The following is a 27,787-nucleotide window of genomic DNA, read 5'->3' on the forward strand; positions in this document are numbered from 1 at the left end:
CAGGCAGGTTTATATAAGTCCCATGATGCAATACTTGTCACTTGGGTCTTGTCATGTTTGACAGCTTGAGAGGTAGTGATGTTGACTTACATCGGTGGGTCAGACGGGTTCAGGTTAAAAAAGATTCTAGATTGCGTTGGATTGTTTTTCACAAACGTGGGTGGGTGCGAGTCGGAAAAAAGCTGGCTAGTACATCACTAGTGTGCATTAGCTGTTATTGCATTAAAAAACCATAAGTGTAAATCCACAAAACATAGTATTTCATTTGAAGTTTAGACTCCTTGTTGATTTCTAGTCTATAATGGCTCAACAGTGCGACAGGTGTTTCAAAATGGCTGCTGTTCCCCCAGCAACAGCCTCTACTCATAATAGTTATTCAGATGTTCTATTTTAGAGTTGCTTGTGTGGTCGTTAAAATAAATAGAGTGAGGACAGTTTTGCACATTGCTGCATATGAAGTCTATGCCGCATGTACCTTTTTATAGCAAGAGAATGGGTTTCGCTTATGTGTGTCTTGACTATTTTTTATGCCCTGAATGATTGTGTCTCACCGCTTTATAGGTCTTTTTCTGGCCGGCGTGTTTGGGTGCTCTACCAGGATCTGCCCCCATCTCAACGTGCATGGCATAGATGATATCAAAAAAATCCTCCACTACAGCAACCCTCTTCAAAGAGCTGTCCTGGGCCGCCCCTCCATCTGAACACTGCAGAGAGACAGAGAGAAAAAGTGATTATGAAAAATAGAAGAAAGGTCAACATCCAAAAACTATGGCTATGTTCAGACTGCAGGCAAAAGTGGCCCACTCAGATTTTTTTGCTCATATGTGACTCAGATGAAAGTGTGAACAGCACAAACATAGAATCGGATCTGTTTGATTTGGATTTGGGCCACTTCCACATGTGGTCCAAAATCATATACAGGTCAAGTGTTTTGCAATGCAACCTTAGGCCCCGTTTACACTAGTGCGTTTTCGTTTTAAAACGCATAAGTTTTGCTACGGTTACACCTGTTGTTTATACTACACCAGTGTTTTTGAACCTCGAAGACAGAGACTTTCAAAGATGCTGCAGAGCCCGTTTTAGTTTGAAAACGCTGGCCTTGCGTTTCAGTGTAAACAGACCAAAATGGAGACTTTTGAAAACGATGGTGTGGCTGCCCACGTTTGCTCTGCATATCCTTGACGACTGTGAGACTGAACTACAATCTTTGCTGGATTTGTCATTTTTAGTAGCCACTGCGCAGTTAAACTGTTTTTTTTTTCTTAAATACTGCAGCTACCTACATGCGCAAGAGGCAACTGTTTACACTTGTACGCGCATGCCCAGTGTGCATGAATGGTCATGTGACAAGCGTTTTCGGTCATGTAGTGTAAATGGAGATCGTTTCTGAAGCACTGTGGAAACGCCAGCGTAGAGGAGGATCGTTTTCATTTTAAAATGCTGCTTTAAATCGAAAACGCACTAGTGTAAACGGGGCTTAAGTCTGAATAGTCACACTGGAGTTCATGCAACTTTTACATCACTCTAGAATGACATTGGTAAGATTTTACATATCAGTAGTTTTGGTCATGCGGCTAAAACGTAAGACAGCTTTGAAAGCAGGTGACAGCTTTATACAAGGAAACCTTGAGGGAAAACTATACAAGAAATGTGTGAAAACTATACAAAAATGCTCTCTTTCTTCTCATCCTCATTTTTGTCCTCCTTATTGGCTGCACACACATTTGCTGGTTTCCATGACATATCACCTTGAAAACGCAGACTTCAGTTGCAGCATGGCATCTTTGTTATTGATCTTTTCGGCATGTGGGTCAGTTCAATTCAATTCACACTCGAATCTGATATTGACCACATTTAAAAAATAATATGAACAACCCAACAAAAAACAGATCTGAGCAATAAATCAGAATTTAGCACTAATGCTTGCAGTGTGAATGTAACCTATGGTATCTCATACTTCATTGGGCTTTTCACAACTATTGCATGGTATTACTGGGTATTCAGGTTTTAAAATTTCCCACTGTACATCTGAAAACCCTGGGTTAATGTTCTTATTTGCATATTTATGAGTCAGTAACACTGATTGGACAAATAACAACTCTGTATAAAAACAAATAACACATACTCCAGTTGCATTTGCTCGACATTTTCATTTTTCTCTCAAACCTCTGACAGCAGCAATGACACAGCAACCAGATGAACTCTGCATGCACCAGTCCGCAGACTGGCATCTTTATGTGCACAATTCTTTACAGCTAATACATTATTTGAGTTTCTGAGTTGCATTTTCCACATTTAAGCTGATCTCAGTCAACTAAACAGCTCGTGGATGAGTGCTGTGCTACGGGGCTTTATGAGTATTGCCCTGGGGTTATGGTGGCTATGTAAGGCTAAGAGAGTCTCTTTTGTGTAGTGTATTATTCAGACGTTCATTGATCTGAATCTAATATTAAGTCCTTCACAGCTCAAGAGGTTTCTTACTGAATATCTCCACTGTTAGATTTGTGTGTGAGAGAAACACACTGTGGTTTCTGAACACTTTCCTGTAGCATTTAAAAAATAACTGCTTTCTTTACCACAGACACACACAAACAGCCAGCCCCACCTCTAACTATCACCACCTTCAACCCTGCTTTCCATAAAGCTGACCTTGTCGCTATGGCAACTGGCAGCGCTCTCGGGCAGGTGTGCAGGGCAGCGGGTCATGTGACACCTGCCGGAGTTCTGATCACTAAGACAACCTTCTTATTCTCCCAGTCCCACACGGGCACAACGTCACCTGTTCTTTATTGCTTTCACACCTTTTTCTCTCATTACTTCTTTATTGGCGTTACTTCAGAATAGCATGTCTTTTTTCCAAGTAACTGTGACTTATTTACTGTAACTTCTTTTAAAGGTGAAATGTGTAATTGTTGTGCCACTAGCATAAACAAAATGGAATTTCAAGAACTAAAACAGGTTTCCAGAACACTCCCCCAGTCTTTCATTGGACAAAAAAAGTAGCCCCACCCCAAAATCACACTATTGGTTGAGCCACTCTAGCTATTTCGGGATGAAGTTCCACAGAGCTACAGTACACTTTTTGGGAGTATTATTTACTAATAGCTTACATATAGTTGTCTCTGAATATTAAACTGGGATATTGTAATATTAAACTGGATTTTATATTGTTTAATTTTAACATGAAAAATTATGTTCTCAAAATGTAACACTTTTATTCGTCACTAATATCACAAACATCTCTACTAGACTTCAATATTGCTTTCATTTTTGTGTTTCCAGATTCTATAACTGGCATAAAGTTATCTTGTATTGCCTGTTTCAATTTTTTACACACAACAGCAGGTGTTGTGTAAAGAAGAAAGTAGCAGTCTCCTTCCTCTTCATATAATTTTTTTCTCTCTCTCTCTCCCTCATTCTTTAACTGCACATTTCTACTTTGATTCCTAGAGGGGCTAACGTTTTACTTTCCTCTTTTCTCCACTTGTTTTCCTCTCTCCATCACCTTTCCCCCAAGATATCTTTCTTTTTCTCTCTCTATCTCCCTTTTTTTTGTCCTGTCCCGCTCCATCTTCCCTCTCTTCCTCTTTCTCTCGCTCCCCCTTTCCCAAGTGCCAGGTAATGAAGGTTGCCATGGCAACTAAAACCAGCGCACAGAGCAGGCTCGCTTTAATCCGGCCCTCTTCAGCCGTCCGGCTTGTGCACGCGTTCCCTCCTCTCGTCATAATTATCAGTCTTATTATGCCACGATCAGTCAAACATGCATCAACCTGGTTTTCATGATCTCTGTCACATGGTGACTATGCCACACCTATGCACTATGCAGAAACCCTCTTGCTCTCTGTCAACCAGAGAATATTCTAGAAATGGTCCCTCTAGGATGCAGGACACAGACTCTAGGACCAGACTCCTTCAATGCCTCAGAGAAGAAAGCCTCGGTTATAGCCATGGGGGGAGGACTGTGTGTGTTTGACTCTTTCTGTCCTACAAACATCTCCATCTCAGCTCGATTGCTTCATTTGACACAAACATTTCCTCTGTACCCCCCCCCCATTTCCCCAATCTGAAGGCACATCACAGTCTGAGACACCAGTGTGTGGGTGACTAAAGTAGGGCAGCAGGATCAGGGCGATCTGCTCAGCTCTACTCAAGGCCTAACTTGGGCCAAACCTGACACACAGTGACGCCATACTTAGGGTGGCCATTTCCATAACACCAAAAAGGAGGACACTTTGCGGCATTTAGTGAGGCAAGAATAATTGCATAGGACTCTGGTGTACTCGCAACTACAATGTACTCGTAATACAATTTTGTCCATTATATCGATGGTATCATGATACAGTGATTCTGAAAAAGCCTACTCTATTCATTGCCGGACAATTTGATGTAGACCTATGTGTAACAGAAGAGGTAAAAAAGTGTTTGTTCACAGTATTTGTATTTATTCAAGACATTGTGATGTCTGTTTCAAAAAAGTCTTGCAAAGTGCACAGTGCCTGAAAACATAAAATTTCTGGACTTCTGGAAATAAAATAAATAAATAATCTGGCAGACTGGCACAGTGCCAGAAAACATAACATTTCGGTCAATGGTGGCTTTCCCTTGACTACTAACGTCCACTTCACAGCGACACAGTGTGCAAAATCCATGAAAAGCGTCTCTACTGCTTTTTGCTATAAATTCATGCTCTTTTGTCCATTCCGGATTAAACGAGGTCTGACGTTTCGGCATGTTAACGTGATGATATGACGTAGCCAGCAAGTGGAGGCTTGTTTACGTTTTTAACCAATGATATATCAGATATTTATTTGACACCGCTTTCAGCCAATCGTTTGTTTGACCAGAGATCTTACGGCATTAGACGCTATGCTGCTGCTGCGTCCTAATAAAGATTCTAGAGTGGTTTTTTTTAGGCTGATTCAGCGCAACTCCAAAAAGGAGGACAAATGAGTGTCTGGCTTGAGGCTGCGCCGGACGTCCGACAGGGGGCTTAAAATCCGGACTGTGTGGCCAAAATCCGGACGTATGGCCACCCTAGCCATACTGCACCCATATAAATCCAAATATGGGCCAGTTCAGTGTACAGTGTATAGAATCACTGTGGGCAATAATAATTGCATATCACAATTAAATCAGCAGGTCATCGCAAAATAAATCCCAATGCGAAGCAGAGGATTTGATATCACCCTAAAGTTGTTTATTTTGCAATAATGACTAACAGTTCATTATTCTATTTAATACACAGCTAAATAAACTAATAAATGGATATGAAATATTGTATTCCATTGACTGTACTCAGCACAATAACAGTAAAGTTGAATCTAATGTAATTAAAGTGAGACAATAGACTGCAAAATGACTATTTGTTTATTTTAAGGAACAGGAACAGTTCTTTTAAAGAAAAGTTGAGTTACTCACCATCATTTTCCAATCCATATAGAAATGGACTACTTGCACTGAGCCTCGTGACGCACATCCGGTTTGATACATTACGGCTCAGTTGTTTCCGGTTATATATATTTTCAATGCACTGTTATCACATAGCTAACTAAACCCCTCTTAAAACAAGAGTCCTCGGGATGATTTTAAATCCCAGACATATTCAGAGACAGGAGATATTCTGATGATTACCGTATACAGATCTTTCCAAACTCAACAGAACTTTAAGTTTTAATCCAACATAAGCCGTGATTCTTTCACCACAGGGTGTCAGCGCTCTACTAGTGATCTCGACGCTGCAGTGTGAGATGCGATAAATAAGATCAGAATAAACATAATATTATAATTCAATTTTAGTCACTATTCTGTGCCATTTTTTCACTGACAATTATTTGTATGTAATTCACAGATTTATGCCAAAAATCCTAATATTCAATGTAGTTGCGCTGTCATTGCATTATTCTTTAAGATTAATTAAATATTTAACATCGTTAAGGCAGTTTTCACATTCATTCAACTATTTCAAAGACTGGAATAAAAGAGCACCGACGCAAGCAATACTGCTTACATGAAAAGTGTAGTTACTACACTCTTGGTTTGTTTGTGCATGTCTTGTATGCTCTTCTGCTCAATTAAATTCATTTAAATGTAAATTTAACAGGTATGAAATATGATGAAACACTGCTAATGAGAAGACGAGCACTTGACGGTGGCAGGTTAGTGGGGAAATATATTTATTTATTATTCAGAATGCGCATTTGGAAGCTAAATATATTAATAAACATTTCAGCAGGTTGAAGATAATTAATGTTAATGCAGAGAATATGATTAATTGTTTAAAAAACATTTGGCAGCCCTAAAACATAGTAATAATCTGCGTTTTCACGAGAAGCTCTTTGTATATAAGTGGGCTGAACGCTGACCGGAAACGCTCAAACCGTAATAAGTAGAACGCGGAAGTAGTTGTGCAAGTAGTCCATTATCACCTGCTTCTTCTACTGTTTCAATCCACCAGTATAAAAAAGGTGCATTTCTGCCACCTAGTGGCCTGGAGTGCAAAGTGTTTGATGATGCACAGAAAAGCAACCGTAGGTACTGCATTTTTACTGTAAAATTGCTGTACTGTAAAAAAAACAGCACTGTAATGATAACGCAATTTTCATTTTTCGCTATTTAGGCAATCAGTTGACTGCAACAATGGTGAATTTGTGGTCAAGTTTAGTGGTCAAAAATATTTACTACAGAATGCAACTATTGACCAGTCAGAATCAAAGTATTCCAGAGTACTTAAAAATAGAAAAAAAATAAATAAATATTACAAGAACGCTTGGTTGTAAACATTTCAAATTTGAAAGTGGCGGACTGTTACTAATAAGACAAACAGTAACCAATTGTGACTGCAGATAGCATGACTCACACTGAATGTTTTATTAACCCTGATGAGGTGAACACACTCCTCCCTCACTCTTCCTCAAAGCACAAAAGCGCAGTGTTTAGATTCTCAGGTTGAGCTGACTGTTTGTTCCCGACATGGAGCAACAGTGTGTGTGTTTAATCATTAAACCACTGTAGAGCTGAACTGGCGTGTGTGAGATGCTGCTTTCTGGGCCTGAAAGTGCACGGTTTCATCATCCTCTCATCATTTTAAAGAAGCGCTGTGAATTGTCAGCAGCAGCAATCAGCATTTCCCCTTCTAAAACTCTATCTGTCTCTCTCTTTTTTTGAGACCCTGCAAGGCTTGGCTTTTTCCAGATGTGGCATATTTTTCAATCTCCCTCTCCTCTTCTCTATCCCCTTCTATTCTCTTTCTCTCTGCTTTTCTCTCTCTTTCTTTCCCTCTCTCACCCGTCCCGCTCCAAACAGCTCTGTTGCTAGGAGACTGGAGGGGCTGATTCGGCAAGCGGCCACCCCGACCCCCCACCCCCTCTGGCAGTCGCACACACACACAGACAGAGAGTCTCTGAACATTCGTACACACACAGGGGCAGTGAAGGGAGGGGGCAAGAGAAAGGAGGCAGCTGGGTCACACTCGCGCACACACGCACATATGCATGGGCCGACAGAGATAGAAGAGCCCTAGCAAATATTTACGGTGAAAAGACCTGATAGATTAGAGCAACGTAACCGAACATGACCGATACGGTAGTAAACGGGACACGATAGATATGCATACATGTAAGATGCTTTTTGCAATAGCTTGAAGCATATAGCTTGAGTAGCCAGTGGGACATTACTGTGGTTTCACCACATTAATCTAGTCTTTGCTCACTGCTGCCCCATCAGTGTTCAGACAAACTAAAGCATTGTAAATGAACAATCACAGATGTACCAGATAATACAATATCAGTCTCTTGTGGGGTCAAGAATTATTTTTATTTGGATATTTTCTAAAGAAAATTGACTACTATATTTGCACCATGGCGGTAAATTGTTTTGTGCCATAAGTGGATCATTTCCATGTGCATTACTATTTGGTTGCTAAGGTGTTTGGAGTGTTTTTACTGCATTGTTATGCAGTTTCTAGGATGCTGCTAGTGGTATTTAGTGTACTGTGCTTTTGTAAGATTGCCTTCAGTGTGAGTTTATTTCTTATTGTTTCTTGCCCCTTTTTATCCTCCACAAGGGAAAAACCTAAGTTAGTTTGCTTAGAAAAGTAATATCGCACCTCTTCTGCACAACCCGCACAATTTGAGATATCATTCATCGCTACAGGATGACTTCTGTCCAAAGTTTAATTCTATCCGGCCCATATGAGCAATAGTTATAGTGCTGCTAGCCTTAGCAAACATCACTAATTATATTACAGTGAGAGTGAATTGAGTGTTGTCTGCTATCAGACACCTAAACACTTAATATCCAGCAGTATATTTATGAATTGCTTTGTTTGTTAAAGCTGCCATAACACATTACAGTGATATAGTGCTTGAGGGAAAATGGGGGAAATATTTGTATTAGAGTGGAAGAGCCAGAAATGTGTGTGTGTGTGTGTGTGTGTGTGTGTGTGTGTGTGTGTGTGTGTGTGCTCATGTGTGAGAGAGGAACTGTTTCAACTGATTCAGATCAGCTTGCTGCAAATCTGATAACAGGTCACCTCTTAAAGTCCCATCTCCACCCTGTGAGGCCAGCAAAATGTATGGACCTACAAATCGTAGAGATCCGTTTTCTCAGCGGGAGATGGGAGATTTAGAAGAGGGTTACAGGGCAGGGGTGCGGCATGTGAATCTTTGTGCACGAAGGTCAAGGAAAGATGAAGTGTAATCCCTTCCTTTCCTCTCCTCTCATCTCCTTTTCAATCCTCTGACACCACAAACACACACACACTCTCTCCACCTTCCTGCCACTACACATTCACGATGCTTTCCCATTAAATCCATATTACACTTTTCTCTCTCTTTCCTTTCACTCTTTCCTCATTCCTAACCCTCCCTCTCATTCAGTTTCTTTCTACCCTCCTCTCTCTCTCTCTCTCTCTGACAGGGTGTGACGGACGCTTTCAGCTCCTTGAACGGGCGAAGCTCTTCCCTGAGCTCCATCTGAATCCCTGCACCCACATTACCCAGACACAACTGATCATTAACTGTCATCTGCGTTAGTCTGTCACTATAAAGCTTTGGTCTCTATCGTGCTCCCTTAAAAGTATTTTGTGTGTGCCTGATGTGCAGTTCCTTATGTGTGGTAGTCAAGCAGGATATCGGATATTGTTGTGAGACTGCAAAAGTGAACATGAAATCAAAATGGACCCAATTTTTTCTTAATGCACATTCCCAGTGCACATTAATTGTCTTCTTAATCTTTAAAACTTTGTCTGAAACAGGTTTTCAGCTGACATCACTTAGCTATTGGATAATATTAAGCTACACTATTTACGCACATTTTTGCATATTTGCAATTGCAATTTGCAAGTGTAATCCCATAAAATATAATATAAAAAATATTACAATAAATATAAAAGTTTTATAATTCTATCAAACATGTTTCATTATTCCAAACAAAGTCAAAAATTAAAATAAGTATTTTAATTGTTTAATTTAATTGTTTTTCATTTTTTTGGACCAGTATTTCCAGGATGTTTGGTTTGGGACAAAAATTTTCATTACAATGTATCACTAGACCTGATGAGCTAAATAAAAATTCAAGATTAGTGGGCACAGTCGTAGTCGATAGCCTTGTGGGCAGCTTTCTGACACACAGTGTGGTTGCGCTTCGGGTGAGTTTGAGTCCTGGCTTGTGGTCCTTTCCCCCCCCCCCCCCCCCCCCCCCCCCTCTCACTTTGCTTCCTGTCTGCTCTCCGTACTATAGGCATAAATGTCAAAAGTAAATCTAAAAAAAAGCTCTACACTGGTTACGGCCTTACATAAAGCTAAACCACAGAAAATAAAACACTTGTTTGCATGTGGGTATAAACGTGTTCTGTTCATGCTCTGAGGTGTCTGCTGGGTCACGTGACCCTGGTGTCATGGTGTAATTGCGTGGTGGGGAGGGGGGGTGCAGACAGTGAGACAACCGGACAGGATCACAACGCTAATGAGAGACTGCAGCAGTTAATTACAAAGGAGAGAGAGAGAGAGAGAGAGTGGCACAGAGGGTAGGGAGGGTGACTATGAGGAGGGGGAGATAGAGTGAGACACTCTTTTGTCCCAAAGCTGCATCCTCCCAGAATAGAGATGGAGAAAGCTTTTATTCGCTCGCACACACATGCACACATCCTCCCAAATCCTCTCAGGGAGGCAGCGTGTACCAGGACTGTGTCTGTGTGTGGTTATCTGTGTAGGTGTGCAAGTGTGTGTTTGTAGGAGCTCTCTCTCTTTCTCTCTCTGGTAGGGGGGAGGCCCTGGAGCCAGTTAAAAATGGTGTTAATTTCTTCTCCTATGGGAGAGGAGAACGGTCTCTCCATGGCAACAGAGAGAAGGAGCCGAGGGGAGGAACACCAGAGCAGCACCATCCGCGACCCTCTCTCATCACACACACACACAAGCACATGCGGTACACACAAAAACAAACACACACACTGACAATATACATATACATGCACCCTAAATGTACATAACTTCGCTTTTCACATTTATACATTCCTCCTACATTCCTACAGATTCAGACCGATGGGTTCACACAAATGGACCGATTCTACTTCTGTGATCCCAAAATCTCAAAGACAATAGCATAAAAGATTGGAAATAGTAAGAGGAGAGGAGAGAGGATACTAGATCAGATCACCTACTTCTGAATCAAACATCCATTTCAAGTAGGAGGCTTCTCACTTCTAAGAGATAGACTGAAGTGGGTCAATCAAGTGGTGTGTGTGTGTGTGTGTGTGTGTGTGTGTGTGTGTGTGTGTGTCTGGTAGCACAATCAGAACAGTTCTTAGTAAATCTAGACTGTAACATGGTAACATTTTTTTGTCTTCTGATATGATTGCTGGCAGCTAACAATGCAAACTTTTAGTTAAATCAATCATTGGTTTGTATAAGAAGCAGCAGATGGACTTCATTAAACAACTTTCAACTTATATAACTGTTCAAAAGTTTAGGAACTGTAAGTTGTTTTTGTTTTTTCTTTCTATTCATCAAAGAATTCATTTTATATTATCATATCATATTAAGCAGCAACTGACGTTGATAATAATGAAAAGTTTTTTGAACACCAAACCAGCATATTAGAATGATTTCTGAAGTGACACTAAAGGCTGGAGTAATGTTACATTTTAAAATATATTAAAATAGAAAACAGCTATTTTAAATAATAATAATTTTTCTGTTTTGACTGTATTTTTGATCAAATAAATGCATCCTTGGTGACTTTTCAGTTTAACAAAATTCTCTTTCTTAAAAGTTATTGAGTTTTTGCATACTAAACTTAAAGAAGAAGAACTGATTTAAGGACTTAATGAAGCATGTGAGATAGAGAGTCTTTGTGTCGGTGGACATTGTGGCTGTCTTGTATGTTGCGTTTAGACAGCACAGTGCACTCAGTGGGCTTTTCATGTCGTAACCTGCTATTGCAAATGCATCATGCAAAACTGTTAGCATTCATGCAAATGACTGGTAGATAAAAGGCCACTGTTGAGGCACAGAGTGTCTCTGGGTTTGGAGGGGTGGGGAGGAGAGCTGAGGGAAGGTCTGTTTAGATCCCTTTTTCTCCAAGGCTCTCTGCAGATACGCTCGCTAATTAATCACTTATCATAATGAGATTTTTGCCTGATTTTCTTCCTCAGTGATATGCTAATAATGGAATCGAAACGTGGTTTGCTACAGTTTAAGTCCTTCTCTTCTTCACACATTTGAGTGTGGATATGTGTACTGTTGTCAGCAGTCATTTAAGGTGGATAACTGGATATGTGTGTATTTTTGAGATCAGTCACCAAGAGAAGCAACTCCTTCAGGACAGAGGACAGTGTCCCCTGATCCCTGCAGGCCAGACAACTGCGTCTCTTGAGAGTGTTTCTCTGCACAGATCAGCCTTCTGCTGACCTGGAGTTCTGAGCAAGAGAGGGTAGACGGTAAAAAACACACAAAAACACACATACACTGATGGAAATAGCTGACTGCAATGTTGCATTGGAGAAGGCGTTAGATCTGAAGCTTTTTCCTGCTCACTGTCTCTTATTCAAAGAATTATTAGAGAAAAGCTTTAAAGTATATACAGGTTGTGATGGTTTTTATAAAAATTCTGTAATGTATTAGGGCAGGGCATTGACACAAATTTCATGATTCGATTTGTTTTCGATTCACAAGCTTGCAATTTAATTCAGTTGCAATCTCGATTCATTTTAGATATATCAGGTACATGTTAAAGTGTCCCTATTATGCTTTTTCAGATATTACCTTTAATGCAGTGTGTAATATAGCTGTTTGTGAATGTAAAAGGTCTGCAATGTTTTAAAGATAAATAATAAAGTTATAAATAATAAATAAATAATGTTATTGTCTTTAAAAAAAAAGAATTGATTCTGAACTGCCGAAATGAGTCTTCAGTAATTCCAGTCTTACTTCCGTAACTTACATACGTAACAATGTAACAAATTTGCATAATGTCCACCTATGGTCTTCATTGGCTGCCTGCGAACAACGTCTACTTTGACCTGCCCTCGCCTTAAACACTGTAGCTGGCTCATGTTGTGTACATGTCAAGAAGACACTGTTTTCTGCTCTGCAAAAGCAAATTCTCTTTGTAAACACTTCCAAAGGATGAGGATGTGAAGAGTCAGTGGTTAAAATTGCCACAGAGATACAACAGCAGTATAACCTTTTGACGATTGCTTCTTAAATCTCCGTGAAGTCTAAATGGGATTTACAAAATGCTTATCCATTAAAGATGGGACAGTACCCACTTTATTTGGACCACCTTGCTCCTCAAAATCACAACCTGATAGCATGATTAATTATTGATGTATATACCGGGTGTTCAAAATACGTAATTTTGTGTTTTATATTGAGTGGGTCTCACGTTATTACTGTCTTACTAATCAGCCGTGGGGCCACTGTTTACCCAAAATTGTGTCCATTAATGCAGATTGTCTGTTGTTCTTACTACTTTGAGTAATGATGAAGGATGGATTTGTTTTACAGTCACATTAGAGCTCGGCTAACATTATTGATACATTCCTACATGTGCAGCACAATAAATTAGAAATATACACATCGGTTTGTTGATGGACATACACTTGTTAATGCGGATGGTGAGGAATTACAGTTGCAACATCTCATAATGTATGACAAATTGAATAGCAGTAGCATATCACTGAGAAACGTCCTGCTCAAGTCGTCCTTGTGATGGAGGTTCGGGTTGAATAACTAGTTCTTCCAATGTTTCATCATAGGACTCGCGCTTGAATTGATATGGTAAAATCAACACCATCGTTACTGTCTTTGCAGTGTGTACAATCGCTGAGGATTTATGAAGCCTGAAGTTCAGTTGTGGTAATGGCCATTTTTTTAAACGGTCTCCGTGTAAACAACAAAAACGCGAATCTGTGAAGACAATGACGTCATGCACATGCGCATTACATGTTCAGTCTATAGTGTTTCATCACCATCTAATGGCCTGCCAGCAGAATACAGCGTTTTTTTATCATTTTCACAGATTCGTCTGAATGGGGATCATTTTGATAATGGTGTCGCATGTAAGTGGAAAACTCAAAGGAAAACGTCTCCGTTTTAAGCATATCGTTGTCGTGTAAACATACCCTTAGAGAGACTGAATCTTCGGATGCACAAAACTCCAACTTGTGATTTACTGGATGGCAATATTTATTGGATAGTGTGCGCTAAAAATAAAGTTTTGTTCATGCATCAAGTGAAAACCGCATAGACCAAAATATCAATTCTTGGGATTTAAGAATCAATGTCGGTTCATCAAAATAATAATTGATTAATATTGAGAAATTATTATTTTCAACGTATAATGTAGCTCTTGCTTTTCTTAAAATACATATTTTAAATTAATAATTACTTAGCAATTGTATTACTCGGTAACTCTGTGTGCAAAATGATTAACAAAATCATAAACATTTAATTTAATCTTGGCCATGCAAATTGTATAAATGTCTCTTTTTCTTTTAATTTTATACTTAAAATTCACTCATCTGACATCCAATCTTCTCAACAGATAAGTCATATTAGGTAATAGGTATGATGTAAGATGCCAAAGGTTTTCTGAAACACCTGTACGCTTTTGTAGCATCTCTATCATCCCTCAGTAGATATGATGGATTGAGTAAATCGCGAATGCTTGACCAGGAGATTTCCCCCAGCTCAGAAAGTAAGAATATGCTCATGGTTGTCTTGCCATAGGCCCATACTGCAGAACACTGGCTAAACCTTCACTCTGTCACACACACATACACAGCAATGAGGATATTTCTGTTTCCGTTGGCATAGCAACAGAAAGCAATCATTTCCCTCACTTAAAATCTTGCAGCATCGTTTCTTCTCCTTTGCCCCCTTAATAAGAAAAATCTTTAAAAAGTCTCTCTCTCGCTGGACTCTTCATCAGTTTCTGAAAATCAACAGAGACATAGATGAAGGGGAAAAAAACGAGTGTGCGAAGGATAGGAGAGCAGTGTGAAGTCTTACAGTGAGCTGTCGTATATCTGTTACTGTCAGCATTTGGTGCAAATGCAGTAGACTCTGAGAAGCATTTTAAAGGAGGTTTTACAATAAACGACTATTGATGAACCAGGGCTATAGTGTAAGAGCGTTTTGAAATGGTTGATGTGCCATTACTGAGTTGTTGGTAACTAGATGGCTTTATCAAAATTACAAGAATGAACAGGAAGCATCAAATAAATCAGTAATGTTTTGTACATTATGTTGTCAGAAGCATCTGTATGAATTTATAGCTTGAATAAAATGATATTATATACACTATATTGCCATAAGTATTGGGGCACCCCTCCAAATCATTGAATTCAGGTGTTCCAATTCATAGGCATGCAGACTGCTTCTACAAACATTTGTGAAAGAATGGGTCGCTCTCAGGAGCTCAGTGAATTCAAGCGGGGTACCGTGATAGGTTGCCACCTGTGCAATAAGTCCATTTGTGAAATTTCCTCACTACTAAATATTCCACGGTCAACTGTTAGTGGTATCATAACAAAGCGGAAGCAATTGGGAACAACATCAACTCAGCCATGAAGTGGTAGGCCACATAAAATCAAAGAGCGGGGTCAGCCCATGCTGAGGCGCACAGTGCGCAGAAGTCGCCAACTTTCCGCAGAGTCAATAGCTACAGACCTCCAAACTTCATGTGGCCTTCAGATTAGCTCAAGAACAGTGCATCGAGAGCTTCATGGAGTGGGTTTACATGGCTGAGCAGCTGCATCCAAGCCTTACATCACTAAGTGCAATGCAAAGCATCGGATGCAGTGGTGTAAAGCACGCCACCGCTGGACTCTAGAGCAGTGGAGACGTGTTCTCTGGAGTGACGAATCACGCTTCTCTGTCTGGAAATCTGCTGGACGAGTCTGAGTTTGCCGGTTGCCAGGAGAACGGTACTTGCCTGACTACATTGTGCCAAGTGTAAAGTTTGGTGGAGGGGGGATTATGGTGTGGGGTTGTTTTTCAGGGGTTGGGCTTGGCCCCTTAGTTCCAGTGAAAGGAACTCTTAATGCTTCAGCATACCAAGACATTTTGGACAATTTCATACTCCCAACTTTGTGGGAACAGTTTGGGGATGGCCCCTTCCTGTTTCAACATGACTGCGCACCAGTACACAAAACAAGGTCCATAAAGACATGGATGAGCGAGTTTGGTGTGGAGGAACTTGACTGTCCTGACCTCAACCCGACAGAACACCTTTGGGATGAATTAGAGCGAAGACTGTGAGCCAGGCCTTCTCGCCAACATCAGTGCCTGATCTCACAAATGTGCTTCTAGAAGAATGGTCAAAAATTCCCATAAACACACTCCTAAACCTTGTGGAAAGCCTTCCCAGAAGAGTTGAAGCTGTTATAGCTGCAAAGGGTGGGCCAACTCCATATTAAACCCTACGGATTAAAAATGGGATGTCATTAAAGTTCATGTGCACATAAAGGCAGGCGTCCCAAAACTTTTGGCAATATAGTGTAGCTGTTAGTATAATTTATAATCTCTGATACTTTTATATTTCATAAAATTGCAAACTTTTCTCTACGAAAAAAACACTCAAAATAATTAATTAGGTTTTTAGTTGACTATTATTATAATTTAAAGCTCTAATAAATTATTTGTAGTAAATTTTGTATTTTTTTTAAAAATGAAAACTTAACATATAAATATATAACACAAAAATTGGTGATTGCTTAAAAAACATAAAAATATAACATTTAAAAACTGGGTTTAAAAACATTTAAAAACTGAGCATAAGCATATACTGTTGAAAAGTTCGGGATCTGTAAGATTTTTTAAAATGTTTTTGAAAGAAGTCTCTTATGCTCACAAAGGCTGCGTTTATTTGATCAAAATACAATAAAAACAGTAATATTGTGAAATATTATTACAAATTAGAATAACTATTTTCTATTTTAATATATAATGTATTCTGATGGCAAATCTGAATTTGCAGAAGTCATTACTCCAGTCTTCAGACTCACATGATCCTTCAGAAATCATTCAAATATGCTGATTTGGTGCTCATGAAACAATATTATCAATACCAAAAACAGTTGTGCTGCTTAATATTTTTGTGGAAACTGTGATACATTTTTTCAGGATTCTTTGATGAATACAAAGTGTAAAAGAACAGTAACAGAAATCTTTTGTAACACTATAAATTAATTTACTGTCACTTTTTAACAATATAATGCATCCTTGAAAGGTGCTTTGACCACTTTCAAAAACAAACTTTTCAATGGTAGTGTATATGCACATTAAATATATTACTAAAAATAAAATTTCTAAATTCTTGTGACAGGGTCAGTGAAACTGTTGGCAGGGCAAGTAAACCCTGAATGAGTAACCTGATTGGGCAAGCAAAAATCTTAAAATCTAAACACCTGTGAATCTGTGGTTGCAACTAAATATGATATTGCGTGTTTTACTGCATGTGAGCGTGTTTTTGCTCCCAATGTTAGCCACAGGACATAACAGGTGATAAATGAAGTTACTCCCCCTCACTAGAAAGAGAGCAACAAATAAAAACAGCAGAAGATCAAGAGAGAGCGAGAGAGAGAATATTAAAGCAACACAGAGAATGAGTTTGACAGACAGAGAGCAGAGCGAGCTTGTGATACCCTGCAGCTGAATTGAGCACCACTCTCATGAAACAAAGGCTACAGTGGGCCTGTGACACAACAGATACATATTTAATAGCTTTATGAATGATATGTGCGCAGACAGAAGAGCATGGGCCGTTCAACTTATATGCTATTAGTGGCTTTTTCACTTCTCTTTCTCTCTTCTTCGTCCACATAGTGTAACTCTCTTAAAACCACACAGGATAAAGCTGCATCTGAGAGGCCCTCTGCCACTCTTCTGCATCCCACACTGCACTGGGGCTCTAACCCACACCATGGCACCCTGCAGCCCTGCCACCCAGGGGGAGGTAAAAGGGAAGACACTGCTCACATGGGGGGTGGGGTGGGGGGGTAAAAGTGGAAGATGGAGAGGAGAATGTTCAGATGGAAGCTGGCAGGGAGCACTCTAGGTGAAGTCAATTTTGTGTTTATTGCTGATGATAAAGAGAAAAGACTGAATGTGACTGATAAGCGACAGTGTGGTCTCCCTTACGCTATATCTTAAGACAAAAATGGAAGCAGGAAGTACAAGTAGAACTAGGAATTAAAAATTGTAAAAGAAATGTGCACATATACACAAACTAACCTCAATGAATATGTCAGTTCTAGATCAAATATCCTCTTTTCAACCTGCTGTATTTAAAAAAACAAACTTTTACATGATGAAAACAATTAGCTACACGTATAGTGCTAAATGGAAGCACGGATATATTGTGCCACTTTTTTCTGTATCCTATTACTGTAAAAAGGTCCCCATTGCCTCTGTTCCTCTTATTATTCTGCTCTGTTTTGTTTGTTCTTCTTTCTTTGTTTGTTGTCTAATTTGCGTACATAGAGCAGGTTGGGAAGGATCCCCTACTGTTCCAGTCCTTAATGAGATGATAACACTGATGTGAACACACTTAGTGTGTACGTGTGTGAATGGTTGCACTTCCTTGTTCTTGGACACATTGTGGCATGCTGATTGGTCAAGAGTATGGCAGGGTGGGTATGAAATGAAGTGACCTCAGTTGCTTGGATTCATTGCCCTTTATATTGAAAGCTGTTATGTTTCATATTTTAGTTACTGCCAATTTGTAATTTTGAGGTCATAGTGTAAAATAGCTTAGAAATAACAAGAAGCATTATATATATATATATATATATATATATATATGTGTGTGTGTGTGTGTGTGTGTGTGTGTGTACATAGAGCTGTTCCAGTCCTTGATGAGATAATAGCGCTGATGGGAACAACTCAGGGATAGTGTTTTATTTTTATTAATTATAATAAAATGTTGATATTTTGTTTAAAAATAAATAATTTAATTAAAGGTATTAATTAATTAATTAAAGGTATTAAAGCATTAAATTATCCAAAAACCACTAGAACATTGCAATATATTTTGTTGACATGTGTACTTACATTATCCCAAATGTTTCCAACAATGTTTAAATCCAGAGAAATCCAAAATTTTAACCACGACCCGTGTCATCATTTTGTCACCTGCCAATGGCGTCATATCACCCCTACCCTCAGCTGTCGGTAGAAACCATGGAAAAACAGTGCACTTCCTGAAAAATTTTTAAGTAGTAGTTGTAGTGTCAAAGCTCTAACACTGTGTTATACGATCTCTGCATATAGCAAGCCACAGGTGTTTGTTTTGCACATTCTTGATAGACCACAATTATTCATTATCATTTGCTGCAGGTTCTGTCTCCAAAGATAACCCCATAAAGCGAAAAACAGCTGTGGAGGTGAACATGACAACTCCCATTATTCCACGCTTCATCACTGTGTTGTCAAGCTATGTCTTTATTATTGCTCTGAATAAGCAACGTCTAGCGGTGAAACTTACATACTGTGCCTTTAATTAATAATTGTATAGTTTCATATTAATTTGTAATCATTAAATTAATAAATAATTTTAAAATAAAATCTACAGTCTTGGTGCATTAACAGTGGCTCAACCAATGGCATGAGTTGGGTGGGGATATCTTTTTAGTGTTTGAAAAACCTGTTTGAAAATAGTCATTAAATTTTGTTTAAAAAAGTACTAAAAAGCATAGATAAACTTAGGCTGACATGGGCAATGATTATGTCCTTCGGATGAGATGTTAAACTGAGGTCGTGACTCTCTGTGGTCATCAAAATTCCCATGGCCCTTTTCGTAAAAAAAAAAAAAAGTAGGGGTGTGTCCTGGCCAAATTCCCTTCATTGGCCCTTATCAATCATGGCATCCAAGTAATCCCCATCCACTCAATTGACTCTATCACTCTCTCTCCTCTCCACCTATAGCTGGTGTGTGGTGAGCACACTGGCGCCGTCGTACTGTGGCTGCTGGCATCATCCAAGTGGATGCTGCACACTGGTGGTGGTTGAGGAGAGACCCCCTGATATGACTGTAAAGCGCTGTGGGTGTACAGTACTACATAGTAAAGCACTATATAAAAGAAAAAAAAAGAAAAAGAAAAAAAATATGTATATGATTGTGTGTGTGTATATATATATATATATATATATATATATATATATATATATAAGAGATCTCAATTTACTGCATTCATTTAATTAATTAATTATGGAAAAATAATGTGTTAAAATAATTTAACACATTTAATGCATTTAATGTAATTTATCTTACATTTCATACAGTTGATTGGTGATGAACATGATGCAGGGCAACAACTCACTACGTGATGATATAGCAAAAATGCCCCTGTATGAATTTTTGTCTCATATATAGGCCTATATGATATATGATATATATGAAACAACACGAGTGTAAATGTGATATTGATTTTATACAACAGTTCAATATATAAGAAGTTAATATTGTGATATATTTTACACACAATATTGTCTGTTTTGCTGAATTGTTTTAAATGAAAATATAACCTATAAAGCCAGAGCAGAACTGTTCCGAGCAACACACAGCGGTGTTTCGTTTCTGAATGAATCCACGTTTTGAGTTAATCAATTGGGTGAACCAATGATTCAATGGCCCATTCATAAAGAGAGCCATTAGGTGTGTTCTGAAAAAATCATGGCTGTTTCAGCCTAAAAGTTTATGTGTAATAAATTCTATGTTGAATCAAATAAAATATTTACTTCTAAAACTACTTTTTACAATATCTATTTGATTTTCTGATTTAACACAATAATGACTTTAAATTATCTTTTGGGGGTAATTTCTCAGCCAAATTTTATTTGCGATTAATTTGTGACTTATTACATTAATTAATCAGCACATCATGTAATTAATTAGATTAATTGTAATCACTTGACAGCCCTAATATATACATATATATATATATATATATATATATATGAATTCAGGTTGATTGGGACACTTTTTCCCAGTCATCTCAATGGCAAAAAGTGTCCCAATCATCCTGAATTCACTCTATATATATATATATATATATATATGGCCATAGGCCAGATAACCTCCCCCATATGACAGAACTGTTTATCTGTGTGACTGACAGATCATATATGAGATGTAGTGTATATGTCATGCAGTGACAGAAGGCTAAATTAGGATGCACAGAGGGGACAGAATGACTGATGAAGTGTAAAACAAACACAGTATTAGAGAGCTGTTAAATAATGATAGTGAATGCCAGTGTATACAGACCTCAGATCAGCCATATGTTCTCAGAGAAAGAGAGAGAAAGTGGTGGGTGGAGAAATGTGCGTGCATTCTGGGGGGAGGGCCGTATTTCTCAACAAGTAATTCATATGTGTAATCATGAACTTCACTTTCACATCTGACTTGCCCATTCATTCCATTACAGGAGCAATTTATGGATAGAGGATCTGTAATTGCCACAGGCTCACTGGACGTCCTTTGGGTAGTTAAACCCACACATCTGTGTGAAGGGTTAACTGTGGCGGGAGACGTTACTATGTTCAGAGTTCTGCCTCATTTCTTCTTAACACAGTCTTATAAATTAAAAGCACGCTGGGAGCTGCCTGTTAGGAGCTGTCAAATGGTTGCATAGCAATTATCTACTAACAAGGATTAATCGACGCTGATTTAGCTTTGGTTATTTTTTAAAAAAAATGTAAAATTATACTTTTTTTGTACAAAGTGATCAAAAGGCTCACTTGGTGGCTCCCATCTGCATGATCACAGATCCTTGTTGTGTTTTTAAATGCACAGTCAGACAACTGGGATTTTATGTGAATAGCGAAACAAGTATGAACAGCCATTAAAATACTCATTAAAACAGTCTTGTCACCATTGTTCCTAATTTAAGTGCTTATTTTTCTCAGGCTGAGGTGTGCCAGTCTCTGGGGAGTCAGTCCCTCTTGGATGGCAGACAAAGGTCTGTTGGTGGGACCCCTTGAGGGCAATACTCAAAATGGTGTCTTGTTCATGACACTCTGAATGGCATAATGCACCAGTGGTAGTCGAGGACCTCCTAGTGTTCAAGAAAACAGTCACTTGCATGTATATCCCAGCCTTTACACTACATTAAATTTAGTCATTTTTATATAAATATTCTGATTTCATAAAAACACAAACCCCTTCTGTAATTATAGGTCGTGATAACCATTCATGTTTATTAAACTGTTATTAAAACTATTATTGGCCAGACTGGGGCTTTAAATAAGCTTCGTGACCAAATACCTTTATGCATCGGAAAAAAATAAATAGCAACATCCTCGCGCATCCTTAGGGTGCAGATTTTTTGTCCATTCCTAAGGCATCAAATTGATTCTAAATGAAATTTTGCTCTGGTTGTCTTTCTAATGATGGATTCTGTCATAGTCCTGGGATGTGTGAAAAAACGCGAGCATTGTAGAGCAGAACAGGTAGGTTACCAGAGCAACGGGTGCCAACCGTCCGCTCCGCCCTCATCCGGTACAGAACAATGCAAGTGCTCTCCCTCACCAGAATAAAAATGTACGAGGCACTATAGTGAAATAGTTGCGCATTTTACATTATACCTGCTCAAAGTACTCTGTTTTTTAATTAAGTGTTTAATGTTTGTTTAATGTCGCTCTAAATGACACATTGATCGGCGAGCGCGCGAGCGTCAGTGCCTGAGATGCCCACAGGAGGATGGTGCGCGAGACCCTCAAGTGGTCCGCGAGAGCAGCTGAAGTCCCCCAAACATAGATTTACCGGAACATACCGATTAATTTACATCAAAATAGCTGTTTTTTAACGTCCACCATGTCGTTAGACCCTCGGGAAAACTCTCGCGCCCCTCTGCGCCCCGGCATCCCCAGCAATTGGGTACACGAGCTCACCACACTCGCGCTCCCGCCTCGAATCGAATCGTCCAGTGACAAAAACCAAAGTGAATAAAATCGCGTTGTCTCAATCAACATTATCATGATTTGCTGGGATGGAAAAACGGGCCACGTTGTGATTTTCTGTGACATCCCGATCCCGTCAGCAGGACAACGTCATGCCAATTCGTCAGATACCATTACTACACTGCCGTTATTGCTAAGAGGGACCGGCGTTGCTATGGCAGCCAGCTCTCAGAGTAAGGCTGTTCTGCCCGGTTGGGGTGAGGGATGAATATGCTCGGTCAACCCGAGGTGTAAGATTGAAAAGTTGCGCACAGCAATGTGGGTTGCGCGTAGGTGGAATCAAACGAGCGCTGTCCCGAAGCATATTGAGGAAGGTCTAAAGCATCGGCAGAACCATATTGAGAGTTGAAGTCCCACAATCACATTCACACAAACACAGTTCACTCACATATTATCAAGTGGAAAAAAAGCACTTTACCGTTGACTTGACAGGGACGTACAGGACGGGCTTCCCCGATGGCTCTTTCTTGTTGTGCTCGCCCAAGATGTTGCTGCCGACCTGAAAGCCTTTGGACTTCACCCAGAATTTGAATTTGGCGTTGATGTGGCTGTTGTCGACATAGACAGCGTCGGACTCCTCGTTCTGAAGCAGGGTCTGCATGATTTTGTTGTATTTTCGGCGCGTGACGGTCTTTGTTTTACCCGAGTCTCCGTAAGTCCGGAGACACCAGTCCTGAAATTCGCTGAACATCTCTGCCTCCAGCACGACGGGACTTCGGCTCCTTTTTGTTAAATCCGCGCATGGTTTCTTAGTTGCCATTCCTTCCTCTTTGTGAGCCGCGTGCCCCTATTTGAACGACCAAATGCAACTACAACGCCTGAAAATTATAGAAGACTCCCCCTCCTCTCCCTGTCCCGCTACGAGGATGGATCGCTTCGACACCGGTGCTGGAGGTCCACCTCCGCTAAACAAGACGAAAAAAAGTCGTATTACGTCTGCCTGTTCGGGCAGTCGCACACCTGTTTGCAGAGACGCCTCGCTTACTGTCCCAAACCGCAACGGCAAATGTCACTTGCACACATCATCCGCTGAGGAACTGAGAGAGGGGGCCGTCCTACCAAGCGGGTATCTCCCACCTGTGCGTAAACAGCTCGAGGACCAGTGTAAGTGGGAAAAACCCCGAGGGTCGATACAGTAAACGTAAAAAACACGCAAACCTTCCTGGCTCCAGGAAGGGATAAAAAGAGCTCGCGGTGACAGACTTTAACGGCCCACTTTTTAAACGACCGGCGCGAGCGTTCTAATACGGGATATGACACAAGCCTGTTGATGTCATACGGGCGTGAGAATCCTTAGCAAAAACGAATTATTCGAATTAATTTAATACTGATGTTTCAAACAAAACAAAACAAAAAACGCTGCCTTCACGAGCCGCCGTCACGCGCTGTCCCACTCTTTCCACCTGTTTGAATCGGACCTGCGCGTGCACTGCTGAAGCCACGCTAGAGACCGTCCCAAATTGACATTTCTCGTTTATAATCTTCAAGATTTAATATCTGCTGGTAGTTTTTTGACAGAAACGTCTGCCGTGGCTCAGAATGAGATAAAAAGCAGCCTTAACGAAGTAGTAGACTGTTTTCTTTCTATCTTTTTTTTTTTCAGGAAGTAGACGGTGCAGCGGTGGTTACAAAGCGGGTAGGCAGTAGCTAGTGTCGCAATAAAGAGAACATTTTCCTATTCAGACAAAAGAGGAAAAGGACCGACTTGACATTTCTACTAGTCAACATTAGTAAAAACATCCCTATTGAAATATATTGAATAAAATACAATATACAACAAAACAATACAATAAAAAATACAATAAATGGGCAAATACATCAATATAGTTAAAATGTTTTTGTTCTCTTGTAAAATAATAGTGATTACAAAACAACAATACCAATTGGTAACCTTTTGTCTTAATTTTTTGAGCAGTGTGGTGGTTTGGTGGTATTTTATAATGTTACAGTAGCCTACCCATTGATAATCTTCTCAATCTATAATAAACAACTATAATAAACAAAATGTTATAGGCAGTAAAATCCACTTTATTCACTATTCATTTATAATAATGTACTTGATACAGAGGATGTACAGGGAAAAATTACCAGAAAACACAAAGGTGTTTTTCTCTATTCACATTGTTTTCAGTAAATTTTACAAAGATTGATTAATTTCAGGTAAATTGAGCATGGTGCTCTGTTGACAAAGTAACATTGTAATTAACTCTTGGACACCTGTCAGCACATTGCACAACTGTGAATATTAATATGGATTGATATTTGTGATAATTTCCCATGTTTTTCAGGACAGTTTGAATCTTTGCTGAATGCTGTGGCTATTATAGGATATATCCTATATATATATATATATATATATATACACTGTAGCCTATGTATAACTGCTTATGACGTGTGTTTTCAAGTGTGGTTCAGTGTCCTCTGATGTCAGGTTCCATGTGTGTATTTGGTCTGTTCATTTCTAATACACTCTGTGACAGAGTGCTCATGCTTGGTCATGTATGTGTACATATTAGTTGCATTGTGTTTGTGTGTGTGAGTGCTGGTATGTGAGCATCCTCTCTTTCTCTGTGCAGTCAGTAGTGTGAGTGCTCCGGGGCTGTGTCGAGGACCATGCTGGGACTGCTGGTGATGTCGGCTGCTGTTGCTATGACAGCAGCTCAGCTCCAGCAGCTGAAGAAGCAGAACAGGCCGCCTGTATCTGCCCCATCCAGACTGCATTGCCTGACTCCAGAATCTTCTCTCAGTCCTAGAACCTGTTCAGAGTTCTAAAAGGTTTCCCTGGGTCTGGAATCACTTCAGCATTTCAGAATCCTCCCTGAGCTCCGGAGTTCTGTCAAAAGGTCTGGGATTCAATGGATGAAGCTGACAGGAATGTGTCCCTTTGATGTTCTCTGATTCTTAAAGGGGTATTCCACCTTGTTTAAATACCATGTTCATTTTGCCCAGCAGCTAGTATTGACTAGTCAGTTCCAATAAAATGTTTGACTGACAGCACTAAATCCTCTTTGATTGGCACATCCCTGCGTATCTGTCCCAGATGTGCATCTCTTTAGTTAGAAAATATATTAACAAACCAATTAACATCACTAGCTAAGGCTAAATTTAGATGAAATTGGTTTTTTTGAGGAAAATGTATTTAAATCCATCTTTTTTATTTAGTCATCTTCTCATTATTTTACTTTTCTCAGAAGAAATATATTATTTTTAATAAGACAGAAAAATTGTACAGAGGTGTTTGAGAAATTTTTTTTCATTGGTGTGCAACAGTAATGCGTGTAAAATGATAAACAATGTCAGAATATAGCAACGTGTGGGCACGTACAACTAATTACTTGATCTTTCAAACACCTTGAAGTGTCATGAAGGAGACATAAATGTTAAAGTTAGCTAATTAGTAACTATATCAAGCCAATTATGAAAAAGATACATAAGTTAGAGTGATTTAGTAAGATAACAAACTTTGAAATTAGACATTTATTTGCTATTAATAATTTAAGCCAGCTATATTTTTTACATTTTTATTTGACTGTGTATTTTATAATCATTTTATATGCAGTTATAAAGTAAATTATTATTATTATTATTATTACTTATTGCTTATGGGACATTACTTTTTTATAGAAATATTATAAACCCACAGACAGAAAATATATAGATTAAAAAAAAAAACATAAATGAGGGACAACTAAAAGATTTTCTGAACATTTTGGTCTCAAACACCTGCCCTTGTTTTTAAATTTACCTCCTATTTACCTTTGTTTTACCTTTTTTTCCTCATGTCACGAGTCACACCTTTTAAAAAAGATAGTTTTTCCACAATTACCATATTGACTTATTAAGGTACATATTGACAGGCTTTCCTATAAAGCTTTGATTGCAAATTTTGAGCTTATGTTTGAAGTCAAACATATATTTTTTATTTATTTGTATTTGTATAAGACAATTAAAAATGTCATTTAAAAAAAAGTTAAAAATGTAACACAAAGTTAGGTTTATGTTTTGTTGTTGATCCTTCAAATATATTCAATACATGTGTTTTGGGCAGCAATTTCCCCCTTAAAATGAAATTATTTTGGTAGCCTATTTCTTTTATCATAATCAAAAATGAACATAACTGTAACCATACTGGTGTACACCTCTGGACGTAAACTCTCACTGCAATGTGCTCTTCAGGTGTGAATTTTCACCTAAGCACATTTCTCTTAGTTTCATCATTTTGACCAAACTCTGGACAGAGACGTGCGAATTCCAGGTCCGGCCCGTGATTGGTCTGTTTTGGGCCAGAGAATTCTTTCTGAGTTAGCAGATCAGCTCACATGACTAATCGCTGACAGGCAGGGAGGTTAAAAGCAGAGCTTACCCTAACATTTCGACATCATGCCTTCTGGCTATGATTAAACGTACTGGCACTGAAGCGAACGCTCTTATTTTTGTCCTTTTGCGTGTTTTTCTATGAGTTTATGTTTCTGTGTCATTCCCTTTCTGTGTTTCACTCTTCGTTCTGGCCACACACACAGTGCGCACCACCAGCCTTTGGCTTCAGCATGCCAGGTTTCTGTTACAGCAACAAAGGGTGTATCTCACTCCCATTGAGAGCGTGTGTGTGCAGAAGTGAATGGGAAGAAGGGATTACGGTGCCAGTGCAGAGGAGGCTGCCGTTTTGTATGTGTGCACTGCTGCTTATATTTGCCGGCTCAGGGTGGGTGTAACTAAAGCTGCGCATTAGCTTAGAACTTAGCTTGGGAAAAAAACAGTCACCCTTTTTCTTTTAATCTCCCCCTCTCTTCCCTTCATTTCTCTCTCTTAAAACATCTTCATTCCTTTTTGTCCTCCTTTACCTCAGTTTCTTTCCATCCTTTTCTTCCTTGCCGTCGATCACTTCAGTTTTCTCTCCTTCCAAAGCATCCTCCTGCACTCATGCAGAGTATCCAGTTATATGTCTGGGTGAATATAGATTTACATAATAAACATAACAAGCTATGGAAACAGCAAGAAATAAGCTGACGTTAACAAGGGCGACTTCATGTAAATATAATGATGACTGTATCTGTGCAGCACAAAATCTCTCTTCTGTCCTTTTTAAGACCTTTTGACTTTTTTGACCTTTGCCCCATTAGATTGGTGCCGGAACACCCTGCGGCCCGAATTACATCAGGATCAGCTGGTGGGATGCAAAGGAGGAGGGGGTGCGTGCATTTGCATTGGGAGGGGGTTTATCATTTCACATTGTTAATAAGCCCCTCGCTTCATAATTAAACCCCCCTTAATACTCTCCCCTTCCCCCTTTGCAGGAGGACAATGATGAACCTTCAGCAATCGTC

The 27,787-nt window shown here is 39.3% G+C and overlaps 1 protein-coding gene across 1 annotated transcript in view; it reads right to left on the bottom strand.

The window, feature by feature from the left end:
• The window catches only part of nol4la (nucleolar protein 4-like a), a 51,931-nt gene extending 28,462 nt beyond the window's left edge, over positions 1 to 23,469 (bottom strand). Inside the window, exons 1-2 of the mRNA XM_051902370.1 lie at positions 22,882 to 23,469; positions 552 to 704 (exon numbers count right to left, since the gene is read on the bottom strand). Coding sequence (XP_051758330.1) covers positions 552 to 704; positions 22,882 to 23,223 — 495 coding nt within the window. The 5' untranslated portion in view covers positions 23,224 to 23,469. The remainder of the gene's footprint in view (positions 1 to 551; positions 705 to 22,881) is intronic.
• Between the last annotated feature and the right edge of the window lie 4,318 nt (positions 23,470 to 27,787).

Source organism: Ctenopharyngodon idella, chromosome 8 (genome assembly GCF_019924925.1).
Source record: "Ctenopharyngodon idella isolate HZGC_01 chromosome 8, HZGC01, whole genome shotgun sequence".
NCBI lineage: Eukaryota > Metazoa > Chordata > Actinopteri > Cypriniformes > Xenocyprididae > Ctenopharyngodon > Ctenopharyngodon idella.